We start from the raw sequence: 16,781 nt of genomic DNA, 5'->3' as shown, positions 1-16,781 counted from the left end.
TTTACGAAAAGAATAATGAAACTTCTCTGATTTCCCCGAGAGGGCTGAAGGGTTGCGGCCAGGTCCTAAGGGCCAGGAAGGCCAGAGCACTATTCCCCTAGGTGTGCACATTCCAGAAGTTTAGGGTGACAATCCACGATCCTTTCCATCTCTTCTCAAAGAAGCAAAGATTTTGTCTTTTATTTTTTCTCCCCCTTTCTGGAGGAGAGGACGGCTGTCTCTCTCCGGTGTATAAACAGAGAAAATCCATTGTTTTCCATCCTTCACCTACGCAGTGTCCCACCACTCACGCAGGAGATTTTTCCACCTGGTTTTCATCACTTCACCCCAAGGGGAAGGTCTGGGGCAATGTTGGCAGGGGGAGGCAGGCAGGCACATTTATCATTTACCGTGAGGTAATTGATAAGACGTCTGTCTCTGTTCTAGAATACCTCATGTGTACATTCAGGATAAAATTAATAAAGATGAATATTAAAAACCTCACCTGTACACGCATGCACACGCACACACAGGCACAAGCACTCAGCTGGTGGCCTGTTGGGGAGCAAGTGCTGCTCCCCTGGGAAGGGAAGGTGCTCGAGGACTTTCTGCACTTGACCTGCGGTGGGCGAGACAGCGCCCCCAGGTGCTATCGTTGTGAGTGTGGGCGGCACAGAGGCAGGCAAGGAGCACTGCTCCAGAACCTGCCTTTGGGAAGCCCCACCCTGAGGAGTGAAATGAGCCTGAAGCTGCTCTTTCTACAGCGTCTATCCCAGATTTTTTAAAAAGTTAACATTAATTTGCGATCCAAGAACTGTGTCTAGATTCCTTTTGATTCTTACAATTCTATGACGTGGGTACTGTTTTTATCCCTTTTATAGTTGAAGAAACAGAGATAGAGGTTAAGTAATGTGGCCAAGGTCAGATTTCAGTGTTCACTTCTCAGGACATTTGGGGAGCAAGTGCTGGAACCCCTGCACCTCAGCCCTGGGGGTTCTGTGGACAGAGCAGACCCCTCGTTTCCCTATCTCTTGTCACCAAGTGGTGGCCGAGCAGCCAGCCTGGCAGCTGGGAGTTGGTGAGGGTTCCACACACCTAGGGGGTTAGCCCCTGGCCTCCTGAGCCCCAGGTTCCTCCTAGAGAAGGTCACAGGGAGACGAAAGGGCAGAGCAGGAGGAAAGGAAGGAGGGAGGCTTTGGGGAGAGAGGTCCTTAGTGGACACTGCTTTATGCCTGCCCTGATCTCTTCCTTCTTCTGTAACAGCACCCCAATTTTCCTTTTGGAACCCACCTTTTCCCTGCACTCAGTCTGTGGGGTGCTGGTGGGGCAACATGAGTGGGTGTGGGACCCAGGCCTGGCCAGTCAGGGAAGGCCTTACTCCCACGTCAAGCTCACCCGAGCAGATCCTTGGGATTTAGCTGGAACTATGAGGCCAGAGGTGTGCTTTATCCACTGCGGTTGCACTACTCGGTGGACTTCTTTTGGAATTCGAGATGCCATCTTGTATGCTGGAAGCCATCTTAGCATCAGATGGGGAGAGCCCATCTGAGAGTAAAGCCAGCCAGCCAGTGGAGGACAGAGCCAATAGCTGGTGTGATGGGTACTTGGCTAGGCCACAGTGTTCGGGTATTTGGTCAAACACGTCTGAATGTTGCTGCGAAGGTATTTTTTAGATGAAACTAACATTTAAATTAGTAGACTTTGAATAAAGATTATCCTCCATAACGTGGGTGGGCCTCATCCAATCAATTGAAAGCCTTAATAGAAAAATAACATTCCCTGAGGAAGAGGAAATTCTGCCTCCAGCCTGCCTTCAGTACACAACGTCTAGTCTTCCCTGGGTCCTGCTGGCCTACCCTACAGATCTTGCACTTACAATTCCTTAAAATAAATCTCTCTCTTTCTCTGTTTCTCTGGAGGCCCCCTACAGTTACAGATGACCAGAACAGGTTCCTGATGTCATTAACGCCTGGATCCAGCCAGACCTGAATTTAGATTTTCACTTCAATGGTCGTCTTGAGTTGAGTTTCTGTCACTTACAACCCAAAGGGTCCATCTCAAGAGGGAGCAGGAGCTCATACTGGCTGAGCTTTCATTCCACGCCAGGCCCAGTGTTCCCTTATAAAATTGACCTGGGCCTTGAAGGATACATAGAAGTTCACGTGGGCAAGAGGAGGACAGGGCAGAGCGAACATGTGCAAAGACACAGAGAAGTGATGGAGCGTGGCATGCCCAGGAAACCAAAGAGTTCAGTGTGGCTGAAGTGAAAGAAGCAACTGGCAGGAGACTGGGCTGGAGAAGTCGTCGGGGGCTGGGTGGTGTGGGGCTTTGAATGCCAGGCTGGGGAGTTTGGACTTTGTCCTGAGGGCCGCGAGGGAGCCGTGGAAGAGTTTTAAGCAGAGCTTAAATATGAATATGATGCGGTTCAGGCTTTGCTTTGTTCATTCTGCAGTCTGAAGGACACAATGAAGCAGAGAGAAAACTGCAGCAGAGAGGAATCACCTTATGTCTGGACTTTTTCCAGGTGCTGCGAAATCCTATGCCAAATGTCATATCTTTCTCAAGTGCTCGAAGCAGGATAGCACAGTGGATAATGAGGTGGACTCCTGGACTCCTGCCGGCTCTCCATCCCGGCTCTGCCGCTCACTGTCTGTTTAACCACAGGTGTGTTACTTAAGTCTTGGGGCCTCCACTTCCTCGGTGAAGATCACATCATCGTCTACGTCTTAGCATTCTTGTAACAAGTAGGGGACTCAACATCTTTAGGGCTCAGCACAGTGCTTGCCACGCAGTAAACACACAGGGGTTAGCAGCACTCTTACTCCGCCCAAGCCAGTGGGTGGGCCCCTGGGCTGTGAACGCCAGGCCCCAGGAGGACAGCTGTGGCAGGCCCTCTGGCCTTCTGCCCTCTCCCTGCACCAGCCCCACCTGCCTTTCCCAGGGGGCTGCGCCTGCCCCTCCGGTTCTCACAGAGGCACGACCAGCCTGGGCCCCAGGGAGCTGTGACGGGTCACTGCAAGGACAGGACGAGTAAAGGGCTTTCAGCTCTGGAAACAGATTCTTCTCCAAATCTCGGGCTTGGGAATTAGGCTAGAGTCGGGCGAAAACCAGCTTCCCAGCCCTGCGCAGGCCCACGGGGGGTGTCGGAAGCACAGAGGCTGTAAACTCAGCCCTTCCCTCTGACTTCCAGATGCAGAGGTGAGAGGCTCAAAGCGGTTCAGCAGAGCCCGGGAGCCAGCTGGGGGAAGCAACTGCAATGAGATGGATAAAACGCTAAAATTCGGAGTCACGAGAGCATCCTTGAATTCCCAGCCTTTTAAAGTTTTTTTTCCACTATGTAGTGCAGTAGAAATGGCAGCTCTGCCGCCACCTTAGGGGGACCCTGGACACGTCCCTCCTTCCTTTGCTTCGTTTCCTGAAAACCCAATGATGGGGGTTAGATTCAAAGATGGCAAATAGGGTTCATCTAGTGAGCCAGGGTTAATTGGTTGTCTGTAGCTGCCTAGTTGGCTGGTTAGACAGAGCGCTGGGAATGACGTGATGTCTGCCAAGCCTGTGCCAGAGAACGGGTGGCGCCTGGGCGGTCCTGGCCTGGATGGGTTTTAGTCCCGAATACCCGGTCTGGGTCACTGAAATGGATTCCCATGTCTGGCTCAGGCCCCGCTCTGGCCTCTGGCCTCAGCGGTTTCCCTCATGGCCCCCACGGGTGGTCAGGAACTGTCTTAGGCTCCCACCTCTATAAAAGTTTTCTGGACCTTTCCAGTTCTTCCCTGGTTAATGCCAATGTCTGTCGGGGAGAGCTGTGTACTTGGGGTTCAACATGGGACAACTTTCTAACACGTGAGAATTGATTTTCTGATGACAGTGAAGAAAGAGTCAAGGCCTCATAAAAAAGGAAAGTGGAGCCCATTGTAGCCCACACACCCTGCCAGCCTAGATGACCTTATGGCTCAGGACTTATGTTACCCATGTCCCCACTCTCCCCTCATTCCCTCTTCCCACTCTGCCTAATGGCACATCTTCCCTGCCCCTCTCCTCTAACCAGGGGCTCAAAGTCCTTTTTGTTGTCTCACTCATCAAGTCCTGATAAGCACTGATAAACTCACTCACTCTGAGGTGCCAATAACTAAGAATAGCTGGAGATGAATTTCAAACGGTGAGATTCCAGGCATCAGCAACTTGAAGGCCTCAGCAGAAGTATTTGTAGGTCACAAGAGGGGGTAACCATCACCGAATAGCAGAACATTAGCTGTTCTTCAGTTGTGGGGAGAATTGTTCTGCCAGCAGTCCAGAACTTGAGACATTCCGGTGAGGGTTGCCCTGCCCTATATGGCATAGAGTGGAGAAGGGTGTGGTCTCTGGAGCCAGAGTACCTGGGTTTTGAATGCCAGCTCCACTCCTTCCTTACTGTATGACCTAGCAAAAGTCACTTAACCTCTCTGTACCTCAATCTTCTCTTAATAAAAGGGGTTTGGTGATCACAGCAGTCCCCACTTCGTGGAGTTGTTGAGGGGAGGAGATGAGCTTAGCGATAAGAACAGGCTCTGGCATATGGTCAATGCTACCTAAGATCTGGCTCTTATCACCAGGCTCCTTGGGCGGCCTTGTACCAATCCCAGGCATTGCAGTTGGAGATGGCAGACATCAGGGTCCAGCCCAGGCCTGGCACAGAGCAGGGGTCAGCAAATAGGAGCCCCTCCTTTTACCTTCAGTGTGGAATTATCTCCAGAGCCAGGTTAGCAACTCCATAAGAAAACACAGAGAATTCCTCAGCCTAGCTGCTGTCTCTGGGAGCCAGCTACGAGAAGGTCCTTGTGGCTTTGTCTCCACTGAGATCAGAAAGTCCAGCAATTTCTCTCTCTCTCTTTCTGTCCCTCTTTGCCCTCCCATTGATCATGATTCGCTGCCCACAGTCCCAGCTGCCTCAGAAGCCATGCTGAGTGGGACATGACCCCACCCACCAGCCACAGTGGACTGGACCTGGGATTGGTCCCTGACCCCAAGGGCCACCCACTCAGGTAGTTGGCCCAACCAGATTGTGCCTCGGGAATTTGGAATTGGGAAGTGCAGACGAAGCCAAGTGTGGTGGTGGTGGAGCTACAGATGAAAGGTCACCTAGATTCAGGCAGGAGATCGTGATGGCATGCTCAAGCCGAGCTCTGAGCACACAGAAGAGGCTGGCGGCAGTGACAGGAGGCTAACTGGAGAGCGCTGCTCCTCCGAGACACTTTCCACAGAGCCGCCTTCCACTTCCAATTCTCAGGAGGCCTGGGGACACCATGGCTCCTCGTCTTGGATCTCCATGAGATGTCTGTACTGACAGGACCCCACTCTTTCCTGGAGCTAGCCCAAGAGTGTCCCTGGGCCCTGTAACCAGGAGGGCCTTGACTTACCCCCCATCAGCCCCTTGGAGTTACATCCTCCTGCCTCAAGCCCTTGCCTCCTTCCATGAGGTCCCCCGGCTGTACTGTCATGGGTGGAGTGGACCCCCTGCACCTCCCTCCCTCACATCCTGTCTGGGTGACCTCAGGAGGAGCAGCTGTGGCCATGCTGTCGCTGAGAGGAGCTTGGCACCCCACACCTTGAGGTGCTGCTTTGGGGCTCCTGCCTTCTGCTGTGCTTTCTGGAAGCCACACGGGCTTCATCTCCTGCCATCCTTCTGCTGAGAAGACACTGAGGCCCAGCCCAGCTGCCCAGCCCCCGGCCATTTGATCACATCCTTAACGTCAGACCCAGATCCCAGCACCCGGGTCTGTTTCTCGCTCTCGAATAGGGGCCAAAACCTTAGGACTTTATTTGACAGCCTTGAGTCTGCTGCCCACACCCACACTCCCTCCCGTAAGTTGGAAAAGAAGTCTGTTTATTTGGTTAATGAGTTCAGAGTAAGGTCTGTGGCAACAATCTTAGCAGCAACGGCAACAGGAGAGAGAGGACAGGGATGCAGAGAGACACCCGAGAGTCAGGTCCTGTTAGATCTAAGTGGGGAGGCTTCCAGGGCCGGGAGAGACCAAATTTACATGACAGGGGAAAGCCAAGGGAGTCTGGGTCCCAGAAGCCACTTTCAGAAGGGCCGGCTGCTCCCTCCTCCCTCTCGGCCTTTGGAAGAGTGGCCCCGGGGAGTCTGAACCCCGGGTGCTGGCTGGGGCTCTGCAGGGCACCTGTGGGCTGGCGTCTCTCGAGGCTGGTTCCAGGTTGTGTCCAGGAGGGTGGGTCCAGAGCTCACTGGCTTTTAGGAGTGAATCTGGTTTCTCCTTCTGGACTTCAGAAGAAAGTCCTGTGGGGAAGAGGAAAGGGTATGGGTGCAGGCCTTGTGGGTACACACTCAGCCCAGGGCAGAGCGTGACAGCAGGGAGCACCCCCTGGGGGCACAATGCCCTGCCCACCTCTGGAGGCCCCTCTTGGTGCAGACCCTGTGCAGCTACACACCAGCCACAGCACATAGGGGTCAGGGAGAAGGCAGAGGGACACCCGGGATGAGCCAGGAGGGGACCAGAAGGCAGAGAAGCTGGAGTCCCTTGCAAAGAGCAGATGACAAGTGACCGGAAACACAGAGCCACTGAGGCCATCCCAGAAGCCACAGCAGAGCAGGCTGACTGTCTTGGGAACATGAGGCCATAATGTTTCGAGAAACTTGAAACAGAAAAGTCAACAAGTCCAGGCTTGGGTCTGCCCCAGATGCTGCCAGCTGTGGGCTTTAGGCCACACCAAACGCCAGCTTCACGGCCCCCTGCCAGCTCTGTCCACGGGCACAGCCCTGTCACAGGGTGGGAAATACATCCCAAAGCTGGGCTCCACAGTGTCTCAGACAGAGTCCGGAGCCAGGGGAGAGAGACGGCACAGAGGACGGATGGTCTGAGCAGGGCTCAGACCACAATAGGTCACAATAGGACAGGAGCAACTCCCATATAGGCCGACCCTGATTCTTTGGACCAGACTAATCGCCTCTTAATTGCCCTGGTTCTTCCAGGCACGGGAGCCCCATGGGGCAGGGGCTCCCAGAGGGTGGTGCTCCCAGGGGCGGGGAAATCCAGGCTGTGCTTCCTCTGGGCTCACCCAGCCCATTATGCCTGGTCTGAGGCACCCTGTTGCCCAGCAGAGCATGGTGCCACTGCTCTATCCAGCTTGTTCGGGTGCTGTGCGGGCCCCACGGCAGGTCCCAAAGGCTGGGGTGAGTCAGGATGCGCAGGTCCCAAGCGTGCTACAAACTGGGCTCTGCTCAGCTCCCCCGAGGGAGGGGGCCTTTGAGTCAGACAGAACTCCAGTGTGGCCAACAGCAGGCTCAGGCAGCACTCCAGGGATGGTGCCTCGCGCCCCCCTTCCAGACACCAATCCAAAGAACCTGCCTCCGGCGTGGGCAGCAGACGGCCACTATAGCAGCATGGACACACGGGGCCTGCAGCCCACCTGCCTATTCACCATTGGGGGCTGCCAGGCGCCAGCTGCGGGAGGAACCCGTGTCTATGCAGGGGAGCACGGTCTGCAAGGAGCTTTCGGACCGGCTGGGGCTTTCGGCTGCAAAGGAGGGAAGAGAAGAGCTACGTACGCAGAGCAGAGCGGGAAACACCAAACAGGACTCGGTTATTCCCAGGCAGAGCTCCACCGGACCTCTCCCTTCACTTGGCTCCTGCCTCGGGAACCAGTTGCTATAAGGCCTCAGTTTCTCCAAGACATGCACAGAACTCAGCTTCTGCTGGGCAGGGGGAGCAAGCAGGTGCGGCCACGACAGGCAGGCAGAGGGTGGAGAGGGTGTGGAGGGGTAGGAGGTGACCATGAGGTGAGGATGGATGCCAGACACCACAGAGGCAGAGAGACAGAGAAAGAGAGAGAAAAATGGATGCAGAGGGACAAAGACAGAGAAGCAGGGACTCAGAGCCAGGATAGAGAGAAGCAAGCAAAGGAAAGGGTAAGAGAGAAGGGGGAGAGGCACGAGGGAAGGAGGACGAAGCGGAGAAGGGCAGATGAGAGACAGAGGTTGACAGCAAGGAAGCGGGAAGGGAGGGAGAGCAGGGAGAGACAGAGAAGGAAAGAGAAGGACCCACACAGATACAGAGACAGGCGTGAAACAGATGCAGAGAGAGACAGACACACAGGGAATCGCAGAGGAAGACAGAGACTGGGCCAGGGCTCCCTGGAGAGCCTGCACGATGGGCCAAAGCCTGCGGTCCTGGCTGCCTGGAGACGCAGCAAGAGGGAATGCAGGGGCCGGCCCGGTGGTGCAGCAGTTTAGTTCGCACATTCTGCTTCTCAGTGGCCCGGGGTTTGCTGGTTTGGATCCCGGGTGCAGGCACGGCACTGCTTGGCAAAAAGCCATGCTGTGGCAGGCATCCCACATATCAAGTAGAGGAAGATGGGCATGGATGTTAGCTTAGGGCCGGTCTTCCTCAGCAAAAAGAGGAAGATTGGCAGTAGTCAGCTCAGGGCTAATTTTCCTCAAAAAAAAAAAAAAAAAAAAGGGAATGCAGCTGCATATCAGGAAGACCTTCCAGAGCGTAACAGGCAGAAACCTTTAAACTGCTGCTGATGGTGCCGGCATTCTGAATGGGGAACCAAAGCCTGAGGCTTTTGTCCCAATTCCATCATTTACTTGGTCTGAGACTTTGAACCTCTCTGGGCCTCGGTTTTCCACACGGAAAGAAGACTCTGGACAAGACAGTCCTGGAGGCAGCTCTGACAACCTGAGGACAGTGACTTAGTTCTAGGCTCTCTCTAGCCCAGGAGCTTCCTGGGAGCAATTACTACTAGAAGCTGTGTGACTGGGCCACTCCTTCAGGCTGGATGAAGGCTGGGGGTGGGCTGGGAGAAGGGAGCCAAGATTCAGGAGGAGAGGGGGAAAGAGCAGGTAGTGGGCCAGGTGCCCGCATGCACTTACAGCTCATCGTCGTATTCCTTGGGGGGACAGACAGCAACCACCAGGTCAATCCAGTCCTGTGGGAAGAAGCCGTGTGACTCTGGGGCATGCTCAGGGGTCCCCCCTAACACTCCATTCCCACTCCTGGGCCCCTCAGCCCAGGATCAGCCCGCTGGGGCCTTTTTCCCGTGGGGAGGCAGGCTCAGGTGGGGCTGGAGGTCTGCCTCATAGGGACGGGCCTCACTGGGGAGTCCCATGGGCTGGGAAAGCTTCCAGTCTCTGAGGCTTCAGAACCATCGAGGCCTGGGTTCCCAGGCCCTTGAATGACACTAAGGTCCCAAATGCTGGTCTGTGGACCAGGGCCAGGCAGCAACCTCAGAATCACTTGGGGAATTTCTTAAAACTCTAGACTCATGGACTTGGCCCCTGAAAATGTAGGGTAGGTCCTGGGAAAGAGTATTTTTAACAAGCTCCCTAGGTCATTCTGATGCACAGCCAATTGGGGAACTTGGGCCTAGCTTTTTGATCCTAACACTTGCATGCTGTCAAGGGCATCACTGCCATCTTGGCTCACTCATCGTTGCCCATCCTTGGCTTGGGTGTATCCAATAAAAAGTATAGGAACTATCAGTGGACCCTCTACCATGCCATAGCTCCTAATACTGGACTGAAATCTCTTCCCAGGACCTCCCACCATCCAATCCAGTTCTGCCCTCAAGAATCACAGAGAACACTTCTGCTCCCTCTACCCTAATGCAGCCCTGCAGATAATCAAAGATAGTCATTATGTTACCGGTGAGTCTTCTCTTCTCCATATCCCTTCATGTGAGTCCCAGGCCCATCTGGTCAGCTTCCTCGGCACTGAACTTAATACCTCAGGCTTGGCTGCCTGCATACAGTTGCACAAGTTGTGCATTGCACAACATGAGTGGGCACCATTCACATTGTAGTCTGTAGGAGGGCACCACCTCGGATTGTGCAGTGCACAGCCTGGGAGATCTTATGTGGTGGCCCTGACCCAGGTGGGCATTTAATGAGCACAGGGCAGACTACCACCAGCCCCTCCTCCTTTCTGGGCCCTCTACTTCTGTTAATGCTTTCTAGTGGCCTCAAGCACTCTCTTGATTCCTGTTCAGAGTGCACTTAGAAAAGACCTTAAGTCTTTCTCTTGGGTGGGTTGCCACACCTGGTCTTCTGCAGTCTGGATTTGTGCCACTTGCTTTTTGGATTCAAGATCAGGGACTGCCATTTCTTTTTCTGAAGCCCATCTTGTCAGATTGAGACTGTTGTCTGGATGGGGTATGTGGGTGTCACCCAAGAGTTGCCTGGACCCCAGACCCCCGCCCTGGGCTGGAGCACCCTGGCTGCAGGGCCAGGGGTAGGCAAGGAAGGGAGGCAGGGAGGGTTCACGCTCACCCCCTGACTCCAGGCCTTCTGCAGGGTGGCCTCGGCCTCGGCCAGGGTGTAGTCCGTCACGATCTTGCCATTGATTGCCATGACCTCGTCCCCTTTCACAATGCCACCTGCGGGAAGACGAAATTGAATGACCAACTGGGCTGTAAGCGACACATGCCTGGCCCAGGGCCTGGCAGAGAGAGAGGGTCACTGCAGGGCCCCAGAAGGAGGCTGCTCCTGGATTCTGGGCTCACAAGGGCTCAGAAAGCACGAGGGGAAACGATCCACCAGGTTACTGAGAGGGCACCTCCTTCCCACCCATCCGTCTGCCCATACCCGGTCCAGCAGAATCGGGGCAGCAGGGCTGAAGCTCTGCTGCCCCAGCTCTCGGATGGGCCTCTGCTATTGCAGACGGACGCAGAGGAGCATTTCCAGTGAAGTTATCAGGAACACGAGCCAGTCCTGCGAGCTGTCCCTCCCTGTGCTCCAGCCCTGCTGGTCTGCCTCAGGTCCCTGAGCAGGCCGAGCTCTGTCCTGCCTCAGAGCCTTCACATGCTATTCCACCTGGAACACTTGTCCTTGCTCTCTTTCTTCTCTTCTTCCAGGTCTGAGCTGAAATGTCTCCTCCTCAGAGGGGTCTTCTCTGACCCTCACTCGCTCTAAGGTAGGTCTTTCCTTTTAGTCTCTCACAGCATCCGGGTCTTTTCCTGCATAGCATTTCTCACAAGTTGTAATCATCTATCTACTTGTTGACTGATGGCCTCTCCCACCAGGCTGTCAGCTCCACAAGGCAGGAATTCTCTTTTGGGTTCACCACTGTATCCCCAGAACCTGGCACAGAATAGGAATTCAACTGGATATTTCTTGAATAAGTGAACGATGTTGAAGGTGTTCCTGGATAAGATGACCTGTGATCTGATAAATTTGGGAAAAGCTGAGTTATAAGCTAAACACTTACTCACTGCAGGACTTGTCAGAACCTTGAACATGCTAATATGTATGTGGCTCTCCAAGAAGTGGATAGACTATGCATGGTTTCCCACAAATCTTCAACCTCAGAACCTTTTTCTTGAGGAATTTCTGCAGTGCTGGTGTCCACAGAACAATCACCCAGAAGCCTTGTGGGCATGAAGGCCGGTAGGAATGCAGTGTGTGTTACTGAAGATGGTGGCCCGGCGGCTTGAAACACGTGTGCTCCTGCGAAACGTTCACCAGCTGCTTGTGTGTCCAAAGCGGTGTGGGAGCAAGCTGTAGAGAGCAGTTTCCTCTGGACAGTGGGCCTGCGCACGGGTGACTTTCACGGTTTCATTTTGCACAAACCCAAGATGGAGCGTCAGAGGCAATAAGGCAGTGGTCGGGCTGGGGCTTTGTAAGGGGGGAGGGCCCAGGAAAAGTCAGCCTCCCATCCTGGTCCTCTTTCCCTGCTAGACACGCAGACAGGTGGCCTCCCCGGGCCAAGCAGTGGCCTGTCCTTCAACAGGCCCAGAAACAGGACAGAGGGGGAGGGTGTGGGGCCAGGGTGGGGGGCAGTGTGGGCCACGGCAGCTGCTGAGCTGAGCAGGCCCCCTCCTCTAGCTGAAATGAGGGCTCAGAGTATGGCAGGGAGGGGCCTGAGGCCCCCGAGGCCGTGGGTGGCAGGGCGGGACTTGCTGTAGTAACCCCCAGAAGCCTGGCTGCCAGTGACCCGGTGACATGCTCGTCACTCCATCTCCTGCCCAGAAGGGATCTGAGCACGGGTTTCCCTGCTCTGGCCTGGAAAGGTGAGGGGCCAGGGGCTCCTCCTTTGAGGATGCCAGTTCCCTCACAGAAGTCTCGGGAGTATGAGAAGCCTCCTGGACTTGGAAGAAGAAATCCCTTATGGTGGCATTTCAGACACTGTCTGATGGCAGAGGGGTTGATACTTTGAGGCAAGAGTCTGTGCCTGGGGTCGGCGCAGCTTCACTCCTCAGCAGAGCGTGTGTCTGTTGATTCGGGGATCAAAGCAAAGCAAGATCGTGCCGCAAGAGAGACCCGGGATGGGGGCCCTGCCGCTCCGGGAGGGGACGAGGCAGAGGCCATACTCATGCTGGGCAGTAAAGCAAAATGACCCAGCTGCTTGGGTTCAGGTCCCGCCTCCACCGCTTACTGGCCGTGGGTCCTTGAACAAGCACTTTAACCGCCCCGTGCCTCAGTTTCCTAAGCTGTAAATGAGAATAATAAGAGTACCTACTTTTGTTGTAGGATTAAATGAGTTGATACACATGAACTACTCAGACACAGGATGACGCGCCAGTACTTAGAACAGCACCCGGCATATGGTTCACTCCTGACACACGTTGGCTCTCATCCTTATTAAAAGGATGGGGAAGGTTTTGATGGTTTGTCCCCTGCTTTTACGTGCGCTGTCCCTCCTTCCTGGAAAGCTCCTTCCCAGCTTCGCAAGGCTCACCTCAGGCATCAACCTTCCAGGGACCCCTCCCGGCAGCCCCCTTTCCCTCGCTGGGTAAAGGGCCCCTCCGGGTTCCCATAGGTTCCCTCTACCCCCTTAGTCCTCTGTCAGCCCTTAGACCGCATTGTTACCCTCAGTTGCTGGCAGTTCTGAGCATATTTCGTCACAGGACAAGGAGCCCCTGGAGGGCCGGGTGGTATCTGGTTGGCTGCGTACCCACAGGTCCTGGCACCATCCTATGCCCACGGGCAAAGTGTGGGATGAGTGCATGAATGGACGGATCCAGGTGGGGGGCATTCTTGAGCAACTGTTGACCCGCTCCAAGCGGCAGCTGTTGGCTTTCCCGGAGAGTCCTGTATAACCGTCACACCATCCCCAAACTCACCGTGCCGCTCAGCAGCTCCCCCGTCATACACAGCCGAGACGACCACCTTGCCGATCGGGGAGTCCACACCACCTTCCAGGGCCAGGTCTAAGGATCCTTCCTGGTGAGAGGAAAACAGGCCTTAGGGAGCCAAGCAGACAGAAACCTGTGGGCACCTGGCAGCCAGGAGCCTCTCAACAGGGCCACCGAGAGGGCAGGAGAAGCCATGGGGCCAATGGCAGGGCCCCAAGGGAGAAAATGAGGCACGGACGCCAAGTGGGGCCTGGGCGTGCAGTCCTAGCACAGGAGGGGGCATCCTCAGTGGGAGAGAGCAGAATAGTCAGGATCTGAGAGGTCACCCAGGAGTCATCTTGAGAGCAGGAGAAGCAGGGGACCAAGAGGGGAGGGGGCAGGGCAGAGAAGAGGGTGGCCCCCCTTCCTCCACGTGCCCAGGTACCTTCTTAATGCGCAGGAGCCGGACATCCTTCCCTGTGATCTGCTGGGGGGTGAACTGGAGGGAAAAGACAGGGGGAGCTGTGAGGCTGTCTGAAGGATGGGGGGGGGGGCAGGTGCCTGTGGGACACTGGCCCCACAGAAGACATGGACAAGGGGACCTCTCCCAGCCCCACGCCTAATGGTCTTCAACTGGGGGTCCCAAGCCCCATGGGGGACACATGGACACACACACACAGAGGTGGCCACACACATCCCAGGTCTGTTCTTCCTGGGGATATTGTGAGACTGGGTGAGAGCGTGTCTTGTAAACACACAGCACGGTGCCTGGCACCTAGTTGGCGCTCAGTGAGCCCTACCGTTGTAATGAACCACACACACACACACACCAGCCGTTTAGCTCATACTGGAATGCACTGGAATCCCGTTTGAAAGGAGCCTTCACAGGACAGAGCAGTTGGGTCTCCGTGGGGCTCCTCCCATGCCCCCCTCATCCCAGGACCCGCAGGACCCAGAATGCACCACCAAAAACGCTGTAATCCCCCACCCCATTCCTGGGGTTCCTCCCTGGGGGAGGGGTTCTCTCTCACCATGGAGTAGGGATCGAAGCCTTCCTCATATTTCCGGAAATCCTGGAAGCAAAGGCAGGGTTTTAGGGCCGCAGAGCAGAGGCCCCTGAGGGTCACTCAGGAAACAAGCTTAGGGCAGAGTAAGACAACGGTGAATGGGTCGGAGGTAGGGGAGGGAGTCGGGGGCCAGGTGTGGCCTCAAGGGGGATGCAGGGAGGAGGCCAGCAGCCCCACCAGCCAGAGCACCCTACCCTGCGGAAGCAGGAAGCTACTGAAGCGTTTGCAGGACCCTGGCCCCAGACCCCACACTGTTCCAGTGGGGTGGGCATGTGGCTGGCAGGGGCACCCGCTGACATCTAGGTGGTCCGGGCGGGCAGCGTGGGCATTGCTGCAGTCTCCTCTGCCCACAGCCTCAGGTCTTTTAGGCCCTCCCTCAGCTCCCATGCAGGCTGGGTCCAGGCCCTAGGGCGTGAAGCCCAGCTTCTCTCCATCCAGTGCTCTGACCCCAAAGAAGGACCAAGACTGCTAGAGGCTGCTCTCCCTGGGGAAATCAGCCACAAAATGTCAGTGGGAGGCAGGCAAAGGGACATTAGGCATCAAAAGGAAAGTAGGGGGCGGTCTGTGCTTGCCCGGTGCCTGGCACTGTTAATGTAACGCTTATCTAGAAGGCAAGAGGCCTCCCGAGAGCCTTAGCCGGGGGAGGAGGAGGGACGACACGCAGCTCGGGGGACGTGGCTCTGTGGGGCCTGTGGGAAGAGTATCCCGAAGACACAGAAACAGGGTGGGGAGAAGGGAGAAGGGGGCAGAGCCAGAACACACCGCCTTCCCAGGGGTCACACACAGAGCGCAGGAGCCTAGTCCACAGACTGAGGGGCCAGGCGTGCCAAGCCCGAGGGCAGCAAAGCCTCGGTTAGTCCCCGTGGGGAGGTGGGAGTGAAGGAGAGGCCCTGTGGCAGGGGCCCACACAGGCCTTGCTGGACCGAGTGGAGCCACCCCAAGCACATAGTTCCCTAGACCACACCAAGTGTCCCCTGGGGCCTGTGGTCAGCACCATGGGGAGGCCACAGCCCCCTTAATGCTCAGCTTCAGCAACCAAGCTCTGGGTACAAGATGAGGCCAAATATCAGCAGATGGATCCCTGGGCACCTGCCTGCCCTCCCTCCCCACTGGCCTTCATCACCCAGGCTCAACCCCAAAGGGCCCGGCCCAGCTCTGAGGCCACCCCCAGCTCAGTCTGCGAGGGTCAGGGCAGCAGGCAGAGGAAGGGATGCAGCAAATCCAGGGGTCAGAGGGGCTATTAGGCGGGATTTGGGGTCAACTCTCTTTCCAGGAGAGGGCCCTGTCTACCCTCAGCTGTTTCTTCTGGAAACTGGGCAGTGTGGGCTATGGGCCTCCTTCTCTCCCTCCCCCTGAGAATCTGCTCCCAGGGATGGGCCAGATCTTGCATGAATTTAGATCAGAGACCTATAAGCCACTACAGCTGGTCAGCCCTTGAAGAGGGAGCCCAACCCTTCATCCAACAGATGGAGAAACTGAGGCCCACAGAGGTGACATTCATGCCCAAGGTCACCCAGTCAGTGGGCAGTAGAGCGAGGGTTTGACTTCCCTGGACTCCTCACCTTCCTGCCTCTCTGCCTCGAGACCTGCTGGCGTCCTAAACAACAAGGCCTTACATGTCCATTTCATAATCAGTGGGCTCTGGGAGGCAGGGAGGCGGAGCATTTAGGAGCCCGACCTCCTGGACTCAAACCCAGGGTCTGACCCTAGCTGAGCCATCATGGGCACGTCTCCCAATCTCTCTGCTGTGGTCTCTCATCTACAAAATGGGGATGATACAGCACCTACCCACTAGGGTTGTTGTAAAGAGTAAATGAGTTAATGAAGTATTTAGAAACAGTGCTCAGCACAGCACACCTTCTAAGTGTTAGCTGTCGCCTGTCACTGCCCCGTCATGTCTCACTGTAGAGCTGGCACCTCTTTGCTCCCTGCCTGTAGCCAAAGCAGCCTGTGGTTGGGGGGTGGGTTATTCGTGAGGAGGCTGGCTGCAAGATCTCCATCTTGGGGTCTCTTTCATCAATGGTGAGACACCCAATCCCACGGCTGGCTCTGGGATGTAAGCCCTAGGAGGTAGGGGGGACAAGCGGCTGCCTGCCTGATGCTACTCATGGACCAGCAAGGACTTCTGCAGCCCTGTGCCCAAGAGCACCCCAGGCAGATGGAGGATCCGGGCCCCCACTTCCTTCCTGATCCTGGTTCAGTGCCAGGTGGGGTCTGGTGAAGCTGTGATCTGCCTGAGGGGACAAGACGGGGGAACACCTCAGGCAGCCTCTTCGTCTTTCCTAGGGCTGAGCAAACGCCCAGCTTGGCCTCTGGGACCCCCGAAGATTCCCTCTGCCTGCTCCTCTGTGAACAAACAGCAGCAAAAGAGCAAGTCCCCGGGGATCCTGCTGCTTTCTCAGCTGGGTCATGGGGGTCTAAGAAGCCCAGAGTCCCCACCTGATATGAGACCCTTCCCAACCCCTGGCCATGGGCAACGAGGACACAGCTCTGGCCTGAGGCTCCCGGAAGACGGCACCTCGGGCCGCCTCAGAGCCGACCCGGCATTCCCAGAGAGAGAAGTCAGGGTGGGAGGGATGTGGGTGGTGGGGAGGGCCACAGACACACAGAAGGCATCGTTTTACTTGTCTGAATGCTGTCTGATAAACCACCATCCTCTTCAACATCTCCTGTGGCTGCCAGAAAAAA

General features: G+C 55.8%; 1 protein-coding gene across 4 annotated transcripts in view; it reads right to left on the bottom strand.

The window, feature by feature from the left end:
* Nucleotides 1-5,818: 5,818 nt before the first annotated feature.
* USH1C (USH1 protein network component harmonin) overlaps nucleotides 5,819-16,781 on the bottom strand; it is a 47,599-nt gene continuing 36,636 nt past the window's right edge. For 3 of the 4 annotated variants that reach the window (XM_046638149.1, XM_046638150.1, XM_046638151.1), the window contains 6 exons: nucleotides 14,058-14,099; nucleotides 13,472-13,525; nucleotides 13,036-13,135; nucleotides 10,244-10,350; nucleotides 8,849-8,904; nucleotides 5,819-6,253 (listed from right to left, as the gene is read on the bottom strand). In XM_046638149.1, the coding sequence (XP_046494105.1) occupies nucleotides 6,241-6,253; nucleotides 8,849-8,904; nucleotides 10,244-10,350; nucleotides 13,036-13,135; nucleotides 13,472-13,525; nucleotides 14,058-14,099 (372 nt within the window). In that variant the 3' untranslated portion in view covers nucleotides 5,819-6,240. Of the gene's footprint in view, nucleotides 6,254-8,848; nucleotides 8,905-10,243; nucleotides 10,351-13,035; nucleotides 13,136-13,471; nucleotides 13,526-14,057; nucleotides 14,100-16,717; nucleotides 16,769-16,781 lie in introns of all 4 variants that reach the window. The other variant, XM_046638148.1, reaches the window with a different exon arrangement.

Source organism: Equus quagga, chromosome 14 (assembly GCF_021613505.1).
Source record: "Equus quagga isolate Etosha38 chromosome 14, UCLA_HA_Equagga_1.0, whole genome shotgun sequence".
NCBI classification, from domain to species: Eukaryota; Metazoa; Chordata; class Mammalia; order Perissodactyla; family Equidae; genus Equus; species Equus quagga.
Note: the sequence above shows the minus strand (reverse complement) of the source record. Positions and strands in the feature narration are given on the sequence as shown.